At 44.1% G+C, this 19,081-nt stretch overlaps 1 protein-coding gene across 2 annotated transcripts in view; it reads left to right on the top strand.

Moving 5' to 3' along the window:
* The window catches only part of MROH8 (maestro heat like repeat family member 8), an 84,636-nt gene that overhangs the window by 45,220 nt on the left and 20,335 nt on the right, over positions 1 to 19,081 (top strand). Inside the window, exons 11-15 of one of the 2 annotated variants that reach the window (XM_010355324.2) lie at positions 254 to 406; positions 3,605 to 3,765; positions 12,617 to 12,752; positions 15,384 to 15,574; positions 18,725 to 18,862. In XM_010355324.2, coding sequence (XP_010353626.2) covers positions 254 to 406; positions 3,605 to 3,765; positions 12,617 to 12,752; positions 15,384 to 15,574; positions 18,725 to 18,862 — 779 coding nt within the window. Of the gene's footprint in view, positions 1 to 253; positions 407 to 3,604; positions 3,766 to 12,616; positions 12,964 to 15,383; positions 15,575 to 18,724; positions 18,863 to 19,081 lie in introns of those variants that run through there. The other variant, XM_010355325.2, reaches the window with a different exon arrangement.

Below are 19,081 nucleotides of genomic sequence, written 5' to 3'. Positions count from 1 at the left end.
GCTGAGGCAGGAGGATCACTTGAGCCCAAGAGGTTGTGGCTACAGTGAGCCGTGATTGTGCCCCTGCCTGGGTGACAGAGTAAGATGCTATCTCCAAAAACAAAACAAAACCACAAGACTCAAATAAAACAGCCTTGTACATCTTTGTCCACTTCTCTGATTGTTAACTTAGACTCGAGTCCTTGTTCAGGGCACTTTCTATCATACCATATTTCCATATTTCTTGGAAATTCATTTTCCTACATCATTTCAGGCCTTTGAAGGTTTTCTCGATTCGAATGAGCTCTGCCAGTTTATAATGACTACATTTGATACCCTGAAAAACCTGAATCATCCCTGCATCCAGCGATCAGCAGGAGAATTACTGCTAACTTTGGCAAAAAATGCAGAGTCCCGATTTGAGAAGGTAAACTTTCAGTGTCTGTTTCCTGGGTTTAAAAAGCCAGTAGGACCTCTTCATCCCTGCAGCTGCTGAAGTCTCTGCTTGTCCTATTCAGCTGAGAATGACTACTCGTGGGTACAGGGTCAAAGCCTTAGTCTGTTTAGTCACAAATATCCATTCTATAAACATATACCAAACAATCACTGTGTATGTAACTAGGGAGGGAGATTTTTTTTAAAATCTAAGATGTGGTCCATGACTGGGTGCGGTGACTCACGTCTGTAATCCCAGCACTTTGGGAGGCTGAGGCGGGCGGATCACGAGGTCAAGAAATCGAGACCATCCTGGCCAACACGGTGAAACCCCGTCTCTACTAAAAATACAAAAATTAGCTGGGCATGGTGGCGTGTGCCTGTAGTCCCAGCTACTCGGGAGGTTGAGGCAGGAGAATCACTTGAACCCGGGAGGTGGAGGTTGCAGTGAGCCAAGATCGCACCACTGCACTCCAGCCTGGGTGACAGAGCGAGACTCCATCTCAAAAAAAAAAAAAAAAAAAAAGTGTGGTCCGTATATTCTATAAGAGTAGAGTTTTTCTGGGGAGATATAACTAACACATATGAGAATAACTTTAGATATTCATCCAGATGGGTTAAAGGTATCAAGATTTAAAAAGCTGTAAGTGGTCGGGCGCAGTGGCTCACACCTGTAATCCCAGCACTTTGGGAGCCCAAGGCGGGCAGATGGCTTGAGCTCAAGAGTTCGAAATCAGCCTCAGCAACATAGTGAAACCCTGTCTCTACTTAAAATACAAAAAGTAGCCCGGCATGATGGTGCACACCTGCTATTTGGATGACTGAGGCGGGAGAATTGCTTGAACCCAGGAGGCAGAGGCTGCAGTGAGCTGAGATTGCACCATTGCCCTCCAGCTTGGGCGACAGAGTGAGACCCTGCCTCAAAATAAATAAATAAATAAATAAATAAATAAATAAATAAAAGTAAATAAAAAGCCATAAGTGACCCTAGAAGGAGGCAGACTTAGAAATCAAAATTAAAGAGAATTTATCTAAATGTATCTAAAATTAAAACATCAAGAAATAACTATATAGTTATGTTATTTAGAAATAGAGAAGGACATGCTGGAAGAGACAAAAGGGGTAAAAGAACCCTTTTCTCTGGAGAACAGACCTGAGGAAGTGGGAGGAAAGAAGCTTGAAATGCCACTGGACTTTTTAAATTGTGTTCCCATATTGTACTTGGGTACAAATAAAAAGTAATTTAAGAATGATGAGAACTGGGTATAGTGGCTCACACTTATAATCCCTGCAGTTTGGGAGGTTGAGGCAGGCAAATTGCTTGAACCCAGAAGTTCAAGACCAGTCTGGGCAACATAGTGAGACCCCATCTCTACAAAAAAATTTTTAAAAATTAGCCAGGCATGGTGGCACACACCTGTGTTGCCAGCTACTTGGGAAGCTGAGGCAGGAGGAGTGCTTGAGCCCAGTAAGACAAGGCTGCAGGGAGCCATGAGGCATGAGGCATGAGGCTTTACATTCCAGCTGGGCAACAGAAGGAGATCTTGTCTCAAAAAACAGCAACAAATAAAACAAATTAAAAAACAACAACAAAAAATGATGAGCACCCTTTTTTTTACCCTATTAAAATAGCAAAGATGCAAAAAGAATGACATGATAAGAGCATGGTGAGATGGGCATTTGTATCAGTTGGGTGCTTTTAGCAGCAACAAAGCCCAGCAGGTAGAAGCTTAGCCAAAGGATTTATTCTCTCACATAATAACAAGTCTGGACACAGAGTATTTTCCAAGATTAATTCAGTGATTCAACGGTGTTATCAAAGACCCAGGGGTTTCTTCATCCTTCTACCTTGTCTATTCATGTGGTCATAAGGTAGTCGGAGCAATTTTGGACTTTCTGAGCAGAGTAGACTATGTCGAAGAAGAAGAAAGATGTTGCCTTCCTTTTTATGTCTTTATTCAGGGAAGAGAATCTTTCCCCAAAACAGTAAATTTACCCTTGTGTTAGCCAGAATTTTTTTTTTTTTTTTTTTTTGGAGACAGCATTTTGCTGTGTTGCTCAAGCTTGAGTGCAGTGGTGCAGTCTCGGCTCACTACCTCCACCTCCCAGGTTGCTGTGATTCTTCCACCTCAGCCTCCCAAGTAGCTGGGATTACAGGCGCCTGCCATGACGCCCAACTAATTTTTTGTATTTTTAGCAGAGATGGGGTTTCGCAAGGCTGGTCTCAAACTCCTGACCTCAAGTGATCCGCCTGCCTCAGCCTCCCAAAGTACTGGGATTACTGCCGTGAGACACTGTGCCCAGCCTATTGGTGCTGATGATGGCCATTTTATATTAAGTGGCTGAGGTGTGCCTCTCTGAGAAGGTGACATTTCCACAGAGGCAGGAACCCACGCATCTGTGGGTGGGAAGAGTGGTCCAAGAAGAGAAATGGACCAAAGCCCAGTGGCTCCAGTTTCCCTTACCTGAGCCTGATGGACATCTCTGGGAGGAAGATAGGTAAGGACTCCACTGCCATTCTCAAAGTCACAGTGGAAAAAAGCCCAGCTTCCTTGCAACACTTTTATTAGTTTGTCTTATTGTAAAATCAATACATCAATTATTGAGGAAAAATTAGAAAAAATATAGAAGCAAAAAATCTAATATTCTATCACTCAAAAAAACACAGTATTGACAGCTTTGATTATAAGTCCTTCCAAACCCTTTATATATGTATACACACATACAGATATATTTTAAGTGATTTTGATTATAAACTTTAAAAAATAATAAACAATTTGTTTAAAAGTCACCCCCTAGGGGTCGGGCACAGTGGCTTATACCTGTAATTCCAGCACTTTGGGAGGCCAAGGCAGGAGGATCACTTGAGCCCAGGAGTTCAAGACCAGCCTGGGCAACATAGAGAGACCTTGTCTCTACAAAAAATACAACAATGACCTGGGTGTGGTGGTGTGTGCCTGTAGTCCCAGCTACTTGGGAGGCTGAAGTGGGAGGATTATTTGAGGCCAGGGGTTCAAGGCTGCAGTGAGCTGTGTTTGTACCGCTGCATTCCAGGCTGGGCAACAGAGCAAGACCCTGTCTTTAAGAAAAAGTCACTCCCCTAGGACCTTTCAGAAATGGCCACAATATCCTCAATAGCCATCAGTGTCCTACAGGATTACAGTCTTAGTAATTTCTTTTTCCTCTTCAGGTGCCAGAAATTATGGGAGTTATCTGTGCCCAGTTATCCATAATCAGCCAGCCTAGAGTCCGCCAACAAATCATAAATACCGTGAGTTTATTTATATCCAGACCCAAGTATACAGATACAGTGCTCAGCTTCCTTCTGTGTCATCCAGTGCCATATAACAGGTAACAGAATCCCGTACAGCCTCTGGATTAAACTGGAGTATGTGACACAGCTCTGGGTATTGTGAAAGATGGTTGCCCTCAAAAATCTAATGATTCTCTTGTAGAGAAGACACGATATACATAAAGCTGGTGATATAAATCAGAATATAATACATAATCATCAGAAAAGAATCCCACAAATCCCAAATGAAGAACATTCTGTAAGATAATTGAACTGGACTCTTCAAAAAAGTTAACATCATGGAAGTAAAACTGGTGGTGAGGGAACTGTCCTAGATAAAAAGATACTCAAAAACATACCCAAATGCACTGTGTGACCTTGATTGGATTCTGGTTCAAAAACAAAAACTATACAAGAAAGCTTGGAGAAAATTTAAATATGGACTCTATACTAGAATATTAAATTGGTGTAATTTTCTGGGCAGGCACAGTGGCTGACACCTGCAATCCCAGCACTTTGGGAGGCAGAAGTGGGCAGATCACTTAAGGCCAGGAGTTGAGGACCAGCCTGGCCAACATGGTGAATACAAAAAATACAAAATTTACTAAAAATACAAAATTTACCCAGGCATGGTGGCAGATGCCTCTCATCCCAGCTATTTGGGAGGCTGAGGCAGGAGAATCGCTTGAACCCAGGAGGAGGAGGTTACAGTGAGCCAAGATCACACCACTGCAGTCCAGCCTGGGTGACAGAGTGAGACTCTGTCTCAGACAAAGAAACAAAAAAAATTAGTGTAATTTTCTTAGGTATGAAATACTATGGTTATACAGAAGGATGTCCTTATTCTTAGGAGATAAGATACTAAAGTTATTTAGGGGTAAAGTGTCATAATGTCTGCAACTCACTTGAGAATGATTTTGCCTAAAAATAAGGCAATAAATATATACATTTAAAAAGTAAATATGCATACATAAAGAAGACTGGAATCAGAGAAAGGATCAAACAGGATGGATTTTTTGTTTATTTTTGTGGGTACATAGTAGGTATAAAGATGGTTTTTTTTGATTAGTGTTTTTCACATTTGGAGGCACCCTGGAAATTTCCACAAAGATGCCTATGGAAGAGGCAGGAAGGCTTCAGAATAAAGTCCCATGCCCCCACCCCACTTTAACCAGAGCAATGCCTCTTTATATCTGCTTTCTCTATTGTGATTCTGGGCAAATATTTTATTTAAGAAGAGATTTCCCTGCTTTAAACTATTTGAAAAGTATTCTTTTAAGTGAATGCCTGTCACATAATATCTTGGTGTAGTGCTTATTATGTTCTCTAAACTGAACTAAATCAAATAACGGAATACTTTTACCCATCCAGAGAAAAAATTAATGCAGATTTTTTTTAAAGCTGGGCATGGTGGCACGTACCTGTAGTCCCAGCTACTCAGGAGTCTGAGGCAGGAAAATCACTTGAGCCCAGGAGTTTGGGGCCATAGTACATGATGATTGGACTTGTGAATAGCCACTGCACTCCAACCTGGAGTAACAGTCTTACTTTTTTTTTTTTTTTTAAGAGACAGTGTTTCAGTCATAGCTCACTGCAGCCTTGAACTCCTGGGCTCAAGTGATCTTCTCACCTTAGCCGCCTGAGTAGCTGAGACTACAGGTGTGTACCACCACACTCAAGCTTTTTTAATTTTTTAAAATTTTTTGAGCTTGCTTTTGTGTATTTCTCTAACAAATTGTTCTTGAATGTTTGGTACTTGCTACAGCTTATCTGTACTCAACTCTTACATAAAAATAAATCTTTCAGAGGCTGAAGTGGGTGGATCACCGGAGGTCAGGAGTTCCAGACCAGCCTGGCCAACATGGTGAAACCCCATCTCTACTTAAAAAAATGCAAAACTGAGGCTGGGCACAGTGGCTCACGCTTGTAATCCCAGCACTTTGGGAGGCTGAGACGGGCGGATCACGAGGTCAGGAGATCGAGACCATCCTGGCTAACAGAGTGAAACCCCATCTCTAGTAAAAACACAAAAAATTTAGCTGGGCGCAGTGGCGGGCACCTGTAGTCCCAGCTACTAGGGAGGCTGAGGCAGGAGAATGGTGTTAACCCGGGAGGCGGAGGTTGCAGTGAGTCGAGATCATGCCACTGCACTCCAGCCTGGGTGACTGAGTAAGACTCTGTCTCAAAAAACAAAACAACAAAAAAAAAACCCCACAAAAATTAGCCTGGTGTGGTGGTGGGCACCTGTAATCCCAGCTGCTTGGGAGGCTGAGGCAGGAGAATCTCTTGAACCTGGGAGGTGGAGGTGGCAGTGAGCCGAGATTGCGCCAATGCACTCCAGCCTGGAAGACAGAGCAAGACTCTGTCTCTGAATAAATAAATAAATAAAAGTATAAAATATTAAATATATTTAGTTTTGTTTTTTGTTTGTTTTTGTTTTTGTTTTTGTTTTTTTGAGACAGAGTCTTTCTCTGTCACCCAGGCTGCAATATAGTGACACAGTCATAGTTCGCTGCAGCCTCAACCTTCCAGGCTCAAAGAATCTTCCCACCTCAGCCACTGGAGCAACTGAGACTACAGGCTCACACCACTAGGCCCAGCTAAATGTTTTATTTTTTGTGGTTTCTCGACGTTACCCAGATTGGTCTCGAACTCCTAGGCTCAAGTGATCCACCTGCCGCAGCCTCCCAAAGTGCTAGGGTGACAGACATGAGCCACCGTGTGCTGCCCTATTTAATTTTTTTAAGTATACTTTTAGTGTTATTCTATTGCTTGTATTTGTTCTACCTCTGGGAGGACTTTGAGAACTGCTGTAGATCATATGCAAACTATGGAGTCTTTTAAAAATTTAACTGACTTTACTCAGGAAATGTTATTTATTTATTTATTTATTTTGAGATGGAGTCTTGCTCTGTCACCCAGACTGGAGTGCAGTGGCATGATCTCGGCTCACTGCAAGCTCCGCCTCCCGGGTTCACGCCATTCTCCTGCCTCAGCCTCCAGAGTAGCTGGGACTACAGGCGCCCGCCACCGCGCCCGGCTAATTTTTTATATTTTTAGTAGAGACAGGGTTTCACCGTGGTCTCGATCTCCTGACCTCGTGATCTGCCCTCCCCGACCTCCCAAAGTGCTGGGATTACAGGCATGAGCCACCACGCCCAGCCAGGAAATGTTATTCTGATTATATTTTTGTCATTTACTTGAAGTTCATTATGTCACAGGGGAGCAATGACTGGGCCGGTGGTGCTCGGGTAAAAGAATTTACCAAGACAGTTGTGGGTAGAGGAAGGCAGATTTATTAGAGAAAGTAGGAAAATAACGGTGCCAGAGAGACAACAGGCAGCCTGCAAAAGAGAAGCCAACGGCAAGGAGACAAAGGCTTGGTGGAAATTTTACAGCATAGTGTTCATGCTGTGTGTTGAAGAGGGCCTTGTGCAGTATAGATAATGCCAAATTGCAGTGAGCTAATTTGCAGGTGTCTGGCGATAGTTGGGCAGAGGAAGATGGTGAGTTAATTGTGCAGAAGGGCCGTGTCCTCGACCATGAAGAAAGGCAGACTTACAGTTTATCTGCTTTTTCTTTTTACTTTCCCCTGCTCCCACCAGCCTGGCTTCCTTTCCCTAGTTAGGACTCCACACGTTAGTGGATTTACATATAGATTGGGGTGATTGTTCTTAGGAGGCTACCTAAAGCATCAACTATGTGCAAGGTGCTATTAGGCACTATAAGTAATGGACAGGACATGCACCCCACCCTTAAGCAGCACCATCTGGTAGCCACGTAGATGCATAAGTATTCTAAAGCTAAGTAGGGAGTTCTGTGGAAGTCCCTAGGTCGGGACTTAATTAAACAAAGGGTCAGGAAATGATTTCTGAAAGCAGAGCTGCCCCCAAGCTGATAACGCTAAAAGCCAGATGCAGATCAAAGTGGCTGGAGAGAAAAGTGGATAGTAAGAAGGGCTCAGATACCAGGGATCTTTTTGCAGTGATGGAAATGTTCTAAAATTGGATTGTCGTCATGGTTGCACAACTTTGTAAATTTACTAAAAGTCAGTGAGTTGAATACTTAAGACAGCATTCACTAATTATTTTTTCATGTTCTATAGTAATAGAATCCCTGAACTTTAGTTGGGTATTTGAAATACTCTTATTTTCTAGACGTTTTGCATATAGGTGTGACCGTTTGTCTAAATTCTGGATGCAAATTGAAGTAGTACATGCAACCTATGACAAATAACCTTAAAGGGAGAGAGTGGGCTCATCATCTTTCTTCTTCCTGTCACCTGGAAAGTGATGTGACGGCTAGAGCTGAAGCATGTTGGCCAGGATGGTCTCAATCTCCTGACCTCGTGATCCGCCTGCTTCAGCCTCCCAAAGTGCTGGGATTTCAGGTGTGAGCTACCATGCCCAGCCACTAAAGCTGCTTTTAAAAAGTGGTCAGAAGTTAGCAGTGATAGATTGGGACCAACTAAGAATTGGGATAGTGGACTTGATATTACGGGAGTTGGGAAGCCACTGAAGAACTTTAGTTAAGGGACTTACATCATCAGATGTGGATTTTTAGTGTGACTCTGGTGGAGATGGATTAGAGCCTGTTCTGCCAGACAGGAAGAAGGACAGGCAGTGAAGCAGTTGCACCTTTTCAGGCAAAAGATGATGATGCCCTGATTAGGGCAGTGGCTCCAGAGATGGAGAGGAGGAGGGAGCAAAGAAACAGGAGCATTGGCCAGACGCCATGACTCACGCTTGTAATCCTAGCACTTTGGGAGGCCAAGGCGAGTGGATCACCTGAGGTCAGGAGTTCGAGATCATTCTGGCCAACATGGCGAACCCTGTCTCTACTAAAAGTAAAAAAATTAGCCAGGCTTGGTGGCGTGTGCCTGTAATCCCAGCTACTCTGCAGGCTGAGGCAGGAGAATTGCTTGAACCCGGGAGGCGGAGGTTGCAGTGAGCCAAGATCGCACCACTTCACTCCAGCCTGGGCGACAGAGCGAAACTCTATTTCAAAAAAAAAAGAAAAAGAAAAAAAGAAATAGGAGCATCTGTAGGCAGACCTTGATTGAATCAGAAAGGAATGGCAGGGAGGAAGAAGGCATTCAGGCTAACTCCCCACTCCTCAGTTTTTGACTTTGGAGGCCAAGTTAATGGTGATATCATTTACTGACACAGGAATTACACTACATTTTCACCACTGACTGTTTCTCTATGGGACATGAAATACTTTGAGACACTCAGTTCACTAATGCAGGACCAAACAAAGAAGTCATAGAGTGCATATGTGACATATGTCCCTCATACTACCCTGGTGCAGTGCTCTGTCCCAGCACTCCACCAGAAGAGACAAGAGGCTGTTTCTCTTTGTATTCTGTAAGGACGCTACAGCAAGATATTTGCTCTTAAAGATGTAGGCTTCTTCAGTCTCCTAGCGCAGTGTTTGTTAAAGTGTCTGAAACACTGCCTCAGAATCCCCTGTGAAGCTTGTTTAAAAAAAAAATGCATCTTCTGGCGAGGTATGGTGGCTCATACCTGTAATCCTAGCACTTTAGGAGGTTGAGACGGGTAGATGGCTTGAGCCCAAGAGTTCAAGACCAGCCTGAGCAATATGGTGAAACCCTGTCTCTACAGAAAGTGCAAAATTAGCCAGTTGTGGTGGCACACCCCATAGTTCCAAATACTCAGGAGGCTGAGGTGGGAGAATTACCTGAGCCCGGGAAATTGAGATTGCAGTGAGCTATGATCATGCCACTGCACTCCAACCTGAGTGTCAGAGTAAAACCCTGTCTCAAAGAAAAAAAGCATTTTCCAAGACCCTACATCAGACCTACTATATTAGTCAGGACTCTTGGTTGGAAGTAGCAGAAACTGAGCTCACACTACCTTAAGGAATTGTATAGGCTTATATTACAGCAAAGTCCAAGGGTCTGTCGTCAGGATTGAATCCTGAGACTCAGTTTCTTTCATTAGGGCTCCATTAATCTCTCAGATGGACTTGCACTACAAGTGGCAAAAATAGTTACCATCAGCTCAAAACTGCAGCAGAAAGGGTGTGTCATTTCCTTTTTAGCTCTGACAGATGTCCTGGGCAGGACTCTGGTTAGCCTGGCTTGGAGTCAGCTCCCACCAAACTACACGAACCAAATAGGATTATTAAGGATCTTGAAAAGGTAGTTTCCCAAAGGGATGATGGGCAAACAAAACCCATGTCACAACTACAGAATCAGAATCACTGGAGGTGGGAAGATTTTTTCCGTATTTTAAACAAACTCTCCAGGTGTTTCTCGCATTGAAATTCGTGAACCATTGGCTTAAAGGCTGTGTGCTTTCTAAATTCAGATGCATTGTCAGCACACTTAAAATGTGCAGCAAACCAAAAGCATTTTGCACCACTTCTCTCACAATAAACAGTTTCTCAAAGCACTTCATTTACTCCCTCTGGAATTCAGAGAAAATAACTGAGGGTAAATAAACATGGGAATTTCTTTATGTCATCCCAGATGAATGTTCCTATTCTGCCGTCTCATCATTGTGCAGCTGTGAGCTTTTTCAGCATCCTATATTGCCTTTCTGGCCTTTCCTGTAGAAGTTCTTTAGGACCTTCTTACTTTGTTTTATTCACAAATTACAATCACTGAGGTGGGGAGTGAAATGTTGGGATAGTCTTTAAGCCTCTCAAGTTTTAGGATGATTCTCACAGTTGGAAGACCACACTTTTTTTTCTTTCTTTTTCTTTTCTTTTCTTTTATTTTTCCCCCTGAGACAGAGTCTCACCCTGCCACCCAGGCTGGAGTGCAGTGGTATGATTTTGTCTCACCTCAGTCTCTGCCTCCTGGGTTCAAATGATCCTCCCACCTCAGCCTCCTGAGTAGCTGGGACTACAGGCACATACCACCACACCTGGCTAATTTTACTTTTTTTGTAGAGATAGGGTTTCGCCATGTTTCCCAGGCTAGTCTTGAACTCCTGGGCTCAACCAATCCTCCCTTCTCAGCCTCCCAAAGTGCTGTGATTACAGGATTATAGGCCACCACATCTGGCCTGGAAGATCACACTTTAAAAACTTACTCTAGCATACAAAGATGCCTAAGTAGATTCTGAAAATACAAGAATGGATTAAAAGCATGAGTAACTCCCAATTTTCTTCCCACTGTAATGTTCTTCCACAATGTTTACGTAACTCTCAGGTCCTACATTTGAATCAATGACAGAGAAGTTATTACATATTATTTTTCTTTAGAAGCTATCTCTTCTAAGCAGGATCAAAGCTTTATTTCAAAGATTAACTTTAGCCAAAATTTGAGGACCACAGACCAGATTGAATACATGTGTCTATAATGCCTTCTATGAACCTGGCATTGTGCAAGTCCCTGAGGAATTCCTAGAAGAAGAGCCAGAAAGAATCCTTTCCTTCAGAGGGAACAGATACACACATAAAGAACTGATGATAGCACACATAAGATTGAAGTGACCTCTAAGAAGAAGAAATTTTTTAAGTGCTATGAGAACTCTTATGAAAGACATGGTGAAGAAGCAAACAAGGATTCCTAGGAGACATGATGCTGGAGCTGGACCTTGAAGGATTTTGATGGGCAGAGAAGAGTTTTGGAAAGGGTCTTCCAGTTTAAGAAAGTGACATATAAGGGTCGGGTACGGTGGTTCATGCCTATAATCCCAGCACTTTGGGAGGCCGAGGCAGGTGGATCGCTTGAGCCCAGGAGTTGAAGACCAGCCTGGGCAACATGGCCAGACCCTGTCTCTATAAAAACAAATTTAAAAATTAGCTAGGTATGGTGGCACATGCTTGCGGTCCCAGCTATTTGGGTGGCTGAGGCAGGAGGATTGCTTGAGCCCAGGAGTTCAAGGCTGCAGTGAGCTGTGTATGGCACCACTGCACTCCAGCCCAGGTGACAGAGTGAGACCCTGTCATTAAAAAAAAAAAAAAAAAGACAGTGACATAAGCAAAGGTATTCAAAGTTTGAGTTTTATTAGGTAAAGGTGAATGGTCTGAATGGTCTGGATGGTTTAAGCACAGAGTGTGTCATGGGGAAGTGGTGGGGCTGAAAAGTTAAGTCAGGACAGGTTATGAATGGCCTTGAAGTCCATGCTGAGGCAATGGGAACTCGATTAGATAAAACCTGGGGGGTTTGGGGGTGGGGGACAAGGGGAGGGAGACCATCAGGACAAATATCTAATGCGTGTGGGCTTAAAACCTAGATGACGGGTTGATAGGTGCAGCAAACTACCATGGCACATGGACACCTATGTAACAAACCTGCACATTCTGCACATGTATCCCAGAACTTAAAGTAAAATTTAAAAAATTGGCTGGGTGCAGTGGCTCACGCCTGTAATCCCAGCACTTTGGGAGGCCAGGGTGGGCAGATCACTTGAGGTCAGGAGTTCGAGACCAGCCTGGCCAACATGGCGACACCCTAGCTCTACTAAAAATACAAAAATTAGCTGGGCGTGGTGGCAGGCACCTGTAATCCCAGCTACTTGGGAGACTGAAGCAAGGGAATTGAGTGAACCCAGGAAACGGAGGTTGCAGTGAGATGAGATCATGCCGCTGACTCCAGCCTGAGTGACACAGCAAGACTCCATGTCAAAATAATAAGAATAATGAAATTTTAAAAAATAAATAAGTAAATAAAAGAAAATACGGAGCAATAGGAATCCTACTGTGCTTGTTGGCAAATAAATGGATACAACCGCTTTTTTTTTTTTTTTTTTTTTTTTTTTTTGGTGGGGGACAGGGTCTCACAAGAAGGAATAAAAAAAAACCTGGGGAGTTACTGTTATGAAATCAAAATCAGTCTTTTGATACCCTGAAGAACTGAGTAGAGAGGAGAACCTCTTGTAGATTGCATTGGAATCAGCCTTTCTCCTGAACCCTCCTGCTCTTTGGGATTTCCAGGCACCTGGCTGAGGTGTGGAGAATGCTGGCGGTGGAGCTTCCTAGCACGACCTGGATTCTGTGGAGGCTCCTGAAGAAGCTGCAGAAATGCCATAATGAGCCTGCGCAGGAGAAGATGGCATATGTGGCTGTGGCTGTAAGCCCTTGAGCTCTGCCCCTCTAATGTCAGCCCCTCCCAGGATGACTGACCCCACACCCCAGTGGAGAATGTTCCTTTTGGTCCCTCTCAAAGCCTGCATCTGTCATCCATTTATAAGTCTACAGTGTTTCTGCCAAGGGATTGACATGGAGGGAGCTGGGGAAAGTGAAGGAGTCAGAATGCTTTAATACAAACTTGTCCAACCTGCCTTTTTTGGTTTCTGTTGTTCTGTTTGGTTTTGTTTTAGGCTTTTGACAGCCTGAAGCCATGGTGTTTAATTTCTGTCTCTAGTGATAAGCGGAAAAGAGGGATGAGGAAGGTGCTTTATTGGCCCAACCAGAAACAGAAATTAAGAACCCATGACTGTCATCTGTCCCTTGGAAATATCCCTGGTTTAATATGTTTAAAACATTCCTTCCCTCATATTCTAAAAAGTATGTATCATCATAGTTAAAGAACAATGCAAACTTGTGGGAAAAAAAACTTCAAATATTGTAGAACTGTATAAAACAAAGTGCAGACCAGATGCGGTGGCTCACGCCTATAATCCCAACACTTTGGGAGACCAAGGCAGTTAGATCACCTGAGGTCAGGAGTTCAAGACCAGCCTGGCCAATATGGTGAAACCCCATCTCTACTAAAATACAAAAATTAGCCGGGTATAGTGATGCTCACCTGTAATCCCAGCTATTCAAGAGGCTGAGGCAGGAGAATTGCTTGAACCTGGGAGGCAGAGGTTGCAGTGAGCCAAGATTGCATGCTACCGCACTCCAGCCTGGGCAACAGAGTGAGACTCCGTCTCAAAACAAAAATAAAAAAAAGACCAGGCACAGTGGCTCTCACCTGTAATTCTAGCACTTTGGGAGGCCAAGGTGGGCCGATCACTTGAGGTCAGGAGTTTGAGACCAGCCTGACCCCAACATGATGCAACCCCATCTCTACTTAAAATACAAAAATTAGCCAGGCATGGTGGCGGCCACCTGTAATCCCAGCTACTCAGGAGATGAAGGCAGGAGAATTACTTGAGCCCGGGAGGCAGAGGTTGCAGTGAGCTGAGATCATGCCACTGTACTCCAGCCTGGGTGACAGAGCGAGATTCTGTCTCAAAAAAAGAAAGAAAGAAAGTGCAGATCTCCCTGAGCAGAGGTTGGCCAGCTTTCTATAAAAGACCAGATGGTAAGTATTTTAAGCTTTGCAGGCCCCATATAGTCTCTGTCACATATTCTTTGGATTTTTTTTTAAACAATCCTTTTTTTTAAAAGTGTAAAAACCATTCTTAGCTCATATCTGTAACAATCTCCCTAAAAATGAACTTTCCAGAAGACTTTATACATATATAAACTTTTGGTGTATCTATTTAGTATACATTTTTTCCTTTTAAATACTTTATTTTTTAGAGCAGTTTTAAGTTCACAGAAAAACTGAGCAGACGGTACGGTGTTCCCATAAACCTTCTGTCTCCACACACACACAGCCTGCTCCACTATCAACATTTACTTTTTACTTTATTTTCTCCCCAACCAGTTTATGGTTCAGCTTTCTGTGCTCTCAATTATTGTTATTTTTCTTTTTGAGACAGGGTCTCACTCTGTTGCCCAGGCTGGACTGCAGTGGCATGATCTCAGCTCACTGCAACCTGTTCCTCCTGGGTTCAAGCGATCCTCCCACATCAGCCTCCCTGAGTAGCTGGGAATACAAGAGAGTGTCACCATGCCTGGTTAATTTTTGTACTTTTTGGTAGAGACAGGGATTCCCCATGTTGCCCTATCTGGTCTCGAACTCCTGGGCTCAAACAATCCTCCCGCCTCAGCCTCCCAAAATGCTGAGATTACAGACGTGAGCCACCACACCCAGCCTTGTATATGTTTTTAATTGGCCATTTATATTTCTTTTATGACTTGTTTGTTCATTTCCTGTACACCAGTCCTTCTCAGATTTAATATGCACACAAACCACAATCACTTGGGGATGTTATTAAAATGCAGGTTCTGATGTGGAAGGTCTGGGATGGGGCTTGAGATTCTCCCTGTTTAACCAACTCCCAGGTGATGACAGTGCTACTGGTATGTGGCCTACCCTTTGACCAATAAGCCTTCACTTTTTTTTACTGCTATGTAAGAGCATTTTATATAGTAAGAATAATATATTGATACAAATACTTCTTCAGGTTGTTATCATCTAACTCTTTTTCTTTTTTTTGAGACGGGGTCTCACTCTGTCACCCAAACTGGAGTGCAACGGTACAATCTTGGCTCACTGCAACCTCCACCTCTCAGGTTTAAGCGATTCTCCTGCCTCTGCCTCCTTAGTAGCTAGGATTACAGGCATGAGCCACCTCACCTGGCTAATTTTTCTGTATTTTTAGTAGAGATGGGGTTTCACTATGTTGACCAAGCTGGTCTCAAACTCCTGACCTAAGGTGATCCACCGACGTTGGCCTCCCACAGTGCTGGGATTACAGGCATGAGCCACTGCACCTGGCCTGTTGTCATCTAACTTTATGGTAAATGTTGCCCTGGCTTTGTATTTGTATGCAGTCAAATATATTAATAGTTTCCTTCATGACTTCATGACTTCTGTATTTCAAAATGGCAGGTGCTTAGTTCCTCTCTCTCTTTTCCACCACAGGCAACAGATGCCCTCTATGAGGTGTTTTTGGGAAACAGGCTTCGAGCAGCTACATTCCGACTCTTTCCTCAGCTTCTCATGACGCTGCTCATCCAGATTCATCATAGCATCGGCCTCACCATGTCTGATGTCGACATCCCAAGTGGCCTGTACACAGAACAGGAAGTGTCTTCAGAGGTCACCCCTTTGTGGTACTGCCCATCATTATTTCATTGACATTAAGTAACACGTACTAAGCACTGGGCACTGTGGTGAACACAGGGATAGCCAAGATGTAGTTCCAACTGGAGGGGAGCTTACAACCTTCAATCCTCATGAGCCATCAATATTAAATGTCCAGGAATCATTCTGAGCTTTCATTGGTTATCTTTGGTTTTATTAGTAACAAGGTAAATGTGGCTATCTGGGTTATATCTGGGTTAGCCAAATGTGATATTTTGTTAGCCCTTTCCTAACAAATCAAGTAGACATGGAAACAAAATAGCCTAAACCTACCTCCAAAACTGATCCACCATGCAGTGATTTTTTTTTTTTTTTTTTTTTTTTGGAGATGGAGTCTTGCTCAGTCGCCCAGGCTGGAGTGCAGTGGCGCCATCTCAGCTCACTGCAAGCTCTGCCTCCCGGGTTCACACCATTCTCCTGTCTCAGCCTCCTGAGTCGCTGGGACTACAGGCGCCCGCCACCATGCCCAGCCTATTTTTTGTATTTTTAGTAGAGACAGGGTTTCACCTTGTTAGCCAGGATGATCTCAATCTCCTAACCTCGTGATCCACCCGTCTTGGCCTCCCAAAGTGCTGGGATTACAGGCGTGAGCCACCGTGCCCAGCCGGAGAGAGATTTTTAAGTTCCATTAGTCTCAGTAGAAATTTCTTAGTGTTGTTGGTCAGGTGTGGTGGCTCATGCCTGTAATCCCAGCACTTTGGGAGGCTGAGGCAGGTGGATCACCTGAGGTCAGGAGTTTGAGACCAGCTTGGCCAACATGGTGAAACCCTGTCTCTACTAAAAATACAAAAATTAGCTGGGCGTAGTGGCACATGCCTGTAATCCCAGCTACTCAGGAGGCTGAAGCAGGAGAATCACTTGAACCCGGGAGACAGAGATTGCAGTGAGCCAAGATCACGCCATTGTACTCCAGCCTGGGCAACAGAGCGAGATTTTGTCTAAAAAAAAAAATAATAAAGAAGTTTTTTAGTGTTGCTATGTATGGTACATGGATTTCTTTCAGAGAAAGTACTATAATGTGACATATTTAAGAACACCAGACTAAGTCAGTAGACCTGAGTTCTAGTGCAGTTCTCATTCATCCATTCAACTAGTTCTATACCCTGAGCAAATCTATTGTTCTGTGCCTCCGTTTCCTTATCTATAAATGAAAAGGTCAGGCAAAGTGATCTTGAAGGACCCTTCCAGCTTTATTTATTATTTTGTTTTATTTTTTGAGACAGGGGCACTGTCTGTCACCCAGGCTGGAGTGCAGTGGCATGATCATGGCTCACTGCAGCCTCAACATCCTGGGCTTACGTGATCCTCCCACCTCAGCCTCCTGCGTAGCTGAACCACAGTTGCCTGCCACCATGCCCAGCTAATTATTTTTATTTTTTGTAGAGAAGGGATCTTACTGTGTTGCTCAGGCTCCTTCCAGCTTTAAGATTCTCTGATGCTAGGTACGGGATAACAGTTCAGTAAGTAGCTTTTAAAGACAGTGGAGGGCCAGGCACAATGGCTCATTCCTGTAATCCCAGCACTTTGGTAGGCCAAGGCAGGAGGATCATTTGAAGCTAGGAGTTTAAGAACAGCCTAGGCAACAGGGCAAGACCCTGTCTCTACAACAAATTTTTAGGCTGGGTGCAGTGGCCCACATGTGTAATTCTAAAACTTTGGGAGTCTGAGGCAGGAGGACTACTTAAGCTCAGGAGTTCAGGACCAGCCTGGGCAACATGGTGAAACCCTGTCTCTACAAAAATTAGCCAAGCATGTTGGCACACACTTGTGGTCCCAACTACTCGGGAGGCTGAGGTGGGAAGATTGCTTGAGCCCAGGAGATTGAGACTGCAGTGAGCAGAAATCGCGCCACTGCACTCCAGCCTGGGTGACAGAACAAGACCCTGTCTCAAAACAATTTTTTTTCTTAAATTATCGGAGCCTGATGGCACGTGCCTGTAATTACAGCTACTCTGGACGCTGAGGCAGGAGGATCACTTGAGCCCAGGAGCTCAAGGCTGCAGTGAGCCACGATGGCATCCTTACCCTCCAGTTTGGGTGACAGAACAAGACCCTGTCTCAATAAATAAATAAATAATAAAAACAGTGGAGATAAATTGTGTGGGGTAAATTGTATCTCAGTAAAGCTGTAAAAAAAAAAAGCAGTGTGTGTCTGTTTAGCATCCCAGATCATTTCTTTTATCATAGATTTCCTTCTAAACTCCTGGGGAAATGAGACCTAGTTAGATTTCTGTATGCTGAGATCTTGTGTAAAGGGCCTTACAAGTTATTAGAGCATTAAGACTCTTTTGGTTGGCTGGGCGCGGTGGCTCAAGCCTGTAATCCCAGCACTTTGGGAGGCCGAGACGGGCGGATCATGAGGTCAGGAGATCGAGACCATCCTGGCGAACACGGTGAAACCCCGTCTCTACTAAAAAAAAAAAAATACAAAAAACTAGCCGGGCGAGGTGGCGGGTGCCTGTAGTCCCAGCTACTCGGGAGGCTGAGGCAGGAGAATGGCGTAAACCCGGGAGGCAGAGCTTGCAGTGAGCTGACATCTGGCCACTGCACTCCAGCCTGGGCGACAGAGCGAGACTCCATCTCAAAAAAAAAAAAAAGACTCTTTTGGTCTCACTACTGCGCTTGACTAGTCTTGAAAGTAGGCCGGGTGTGGTGGCTCACGCCTGTAATTCCAAAACTTTGGGAGGCCGAGACGGGCATATCATCTGAGGTCAGGAGTTTGAGACCAGCCTGACCAACATGGTGAAACCCCTTCTCTACTAGAAATACAAAAATTAGCTGGGTGTGGTGGCGTGCACCTATAATCCCAGCTACTCAGGACACTGAGGCAGGAGAATTGCTTGAACCAGGGAGGCGGAGGTTGCAGCAAGCCAAGATCTCACCACTGCACTCCAGCCTGGGCAACAGAGCAAGCCTCCATCTCAAAACAAAAAAAAAAAAGAAGAAGAAGAAGAAAGTAAAAGAAAAAAGAGAAGAGTCTTTTGGGCAGTCTGGGAAGGAGAGAATTATAGTCCAGCAGTTGTCAATGCATGGCCCTCCTCAGTGAGAATAGGGTGATTGTGTGCTGGGCAGTTGGAGGGACCTACTCAAATCACCCACACTGTTTTTGTTTGATTTAGCTTTGCCATGCAGGCTACAAAGGCTCTCCTCCTCAGAACATGCTGCTTGCAGGAATTCAACATCATGGAAAAGAATAAAGGATGGGCTCTCCTGGGAGGAAAAGATTGCCATCTTCAGGGAGTATTTCTCCTTGCCAAGTGAGGCTTCCTTGTCATGCATACACCCACCTGTTCTAAATCAGCATTGTTTTGGGTATTTATTTCCCTTCTAGTTATCACAGCAACTAAGGTTGAATAACCTCCTTATAAGAGGGTGGGCAAATATCCATAATGCTAGGCAAATTTCTCAGAGGTCCTGGCCCTACCATATACTGTCTTGTAGCTGGGCAAAAACTTCCAGAGGGTCCCCAGCCCTGA

The sequence above is a fragment of the Rhinopithecus roxellana genome, chromosome 13 (genome assembly GCF_007565055.1).
Source record: "Rhinopithecus roxellana isolate Shanxi Qingling chromosome 13, ASM756505v1, whole genome shotgun sequence".
Lineage (NCBI taxonomy): Eukaryota > Metazoa > Chordata > Mammalia > Primates > Cercopithecidae > Rhinopithecus > Rhinopithecus roxellana.
The sequence above is the reverse complement of the archived record's forward strand: the minus strand, read 5'-3'. Positions and strand labels throughout refer to the sequence as shown.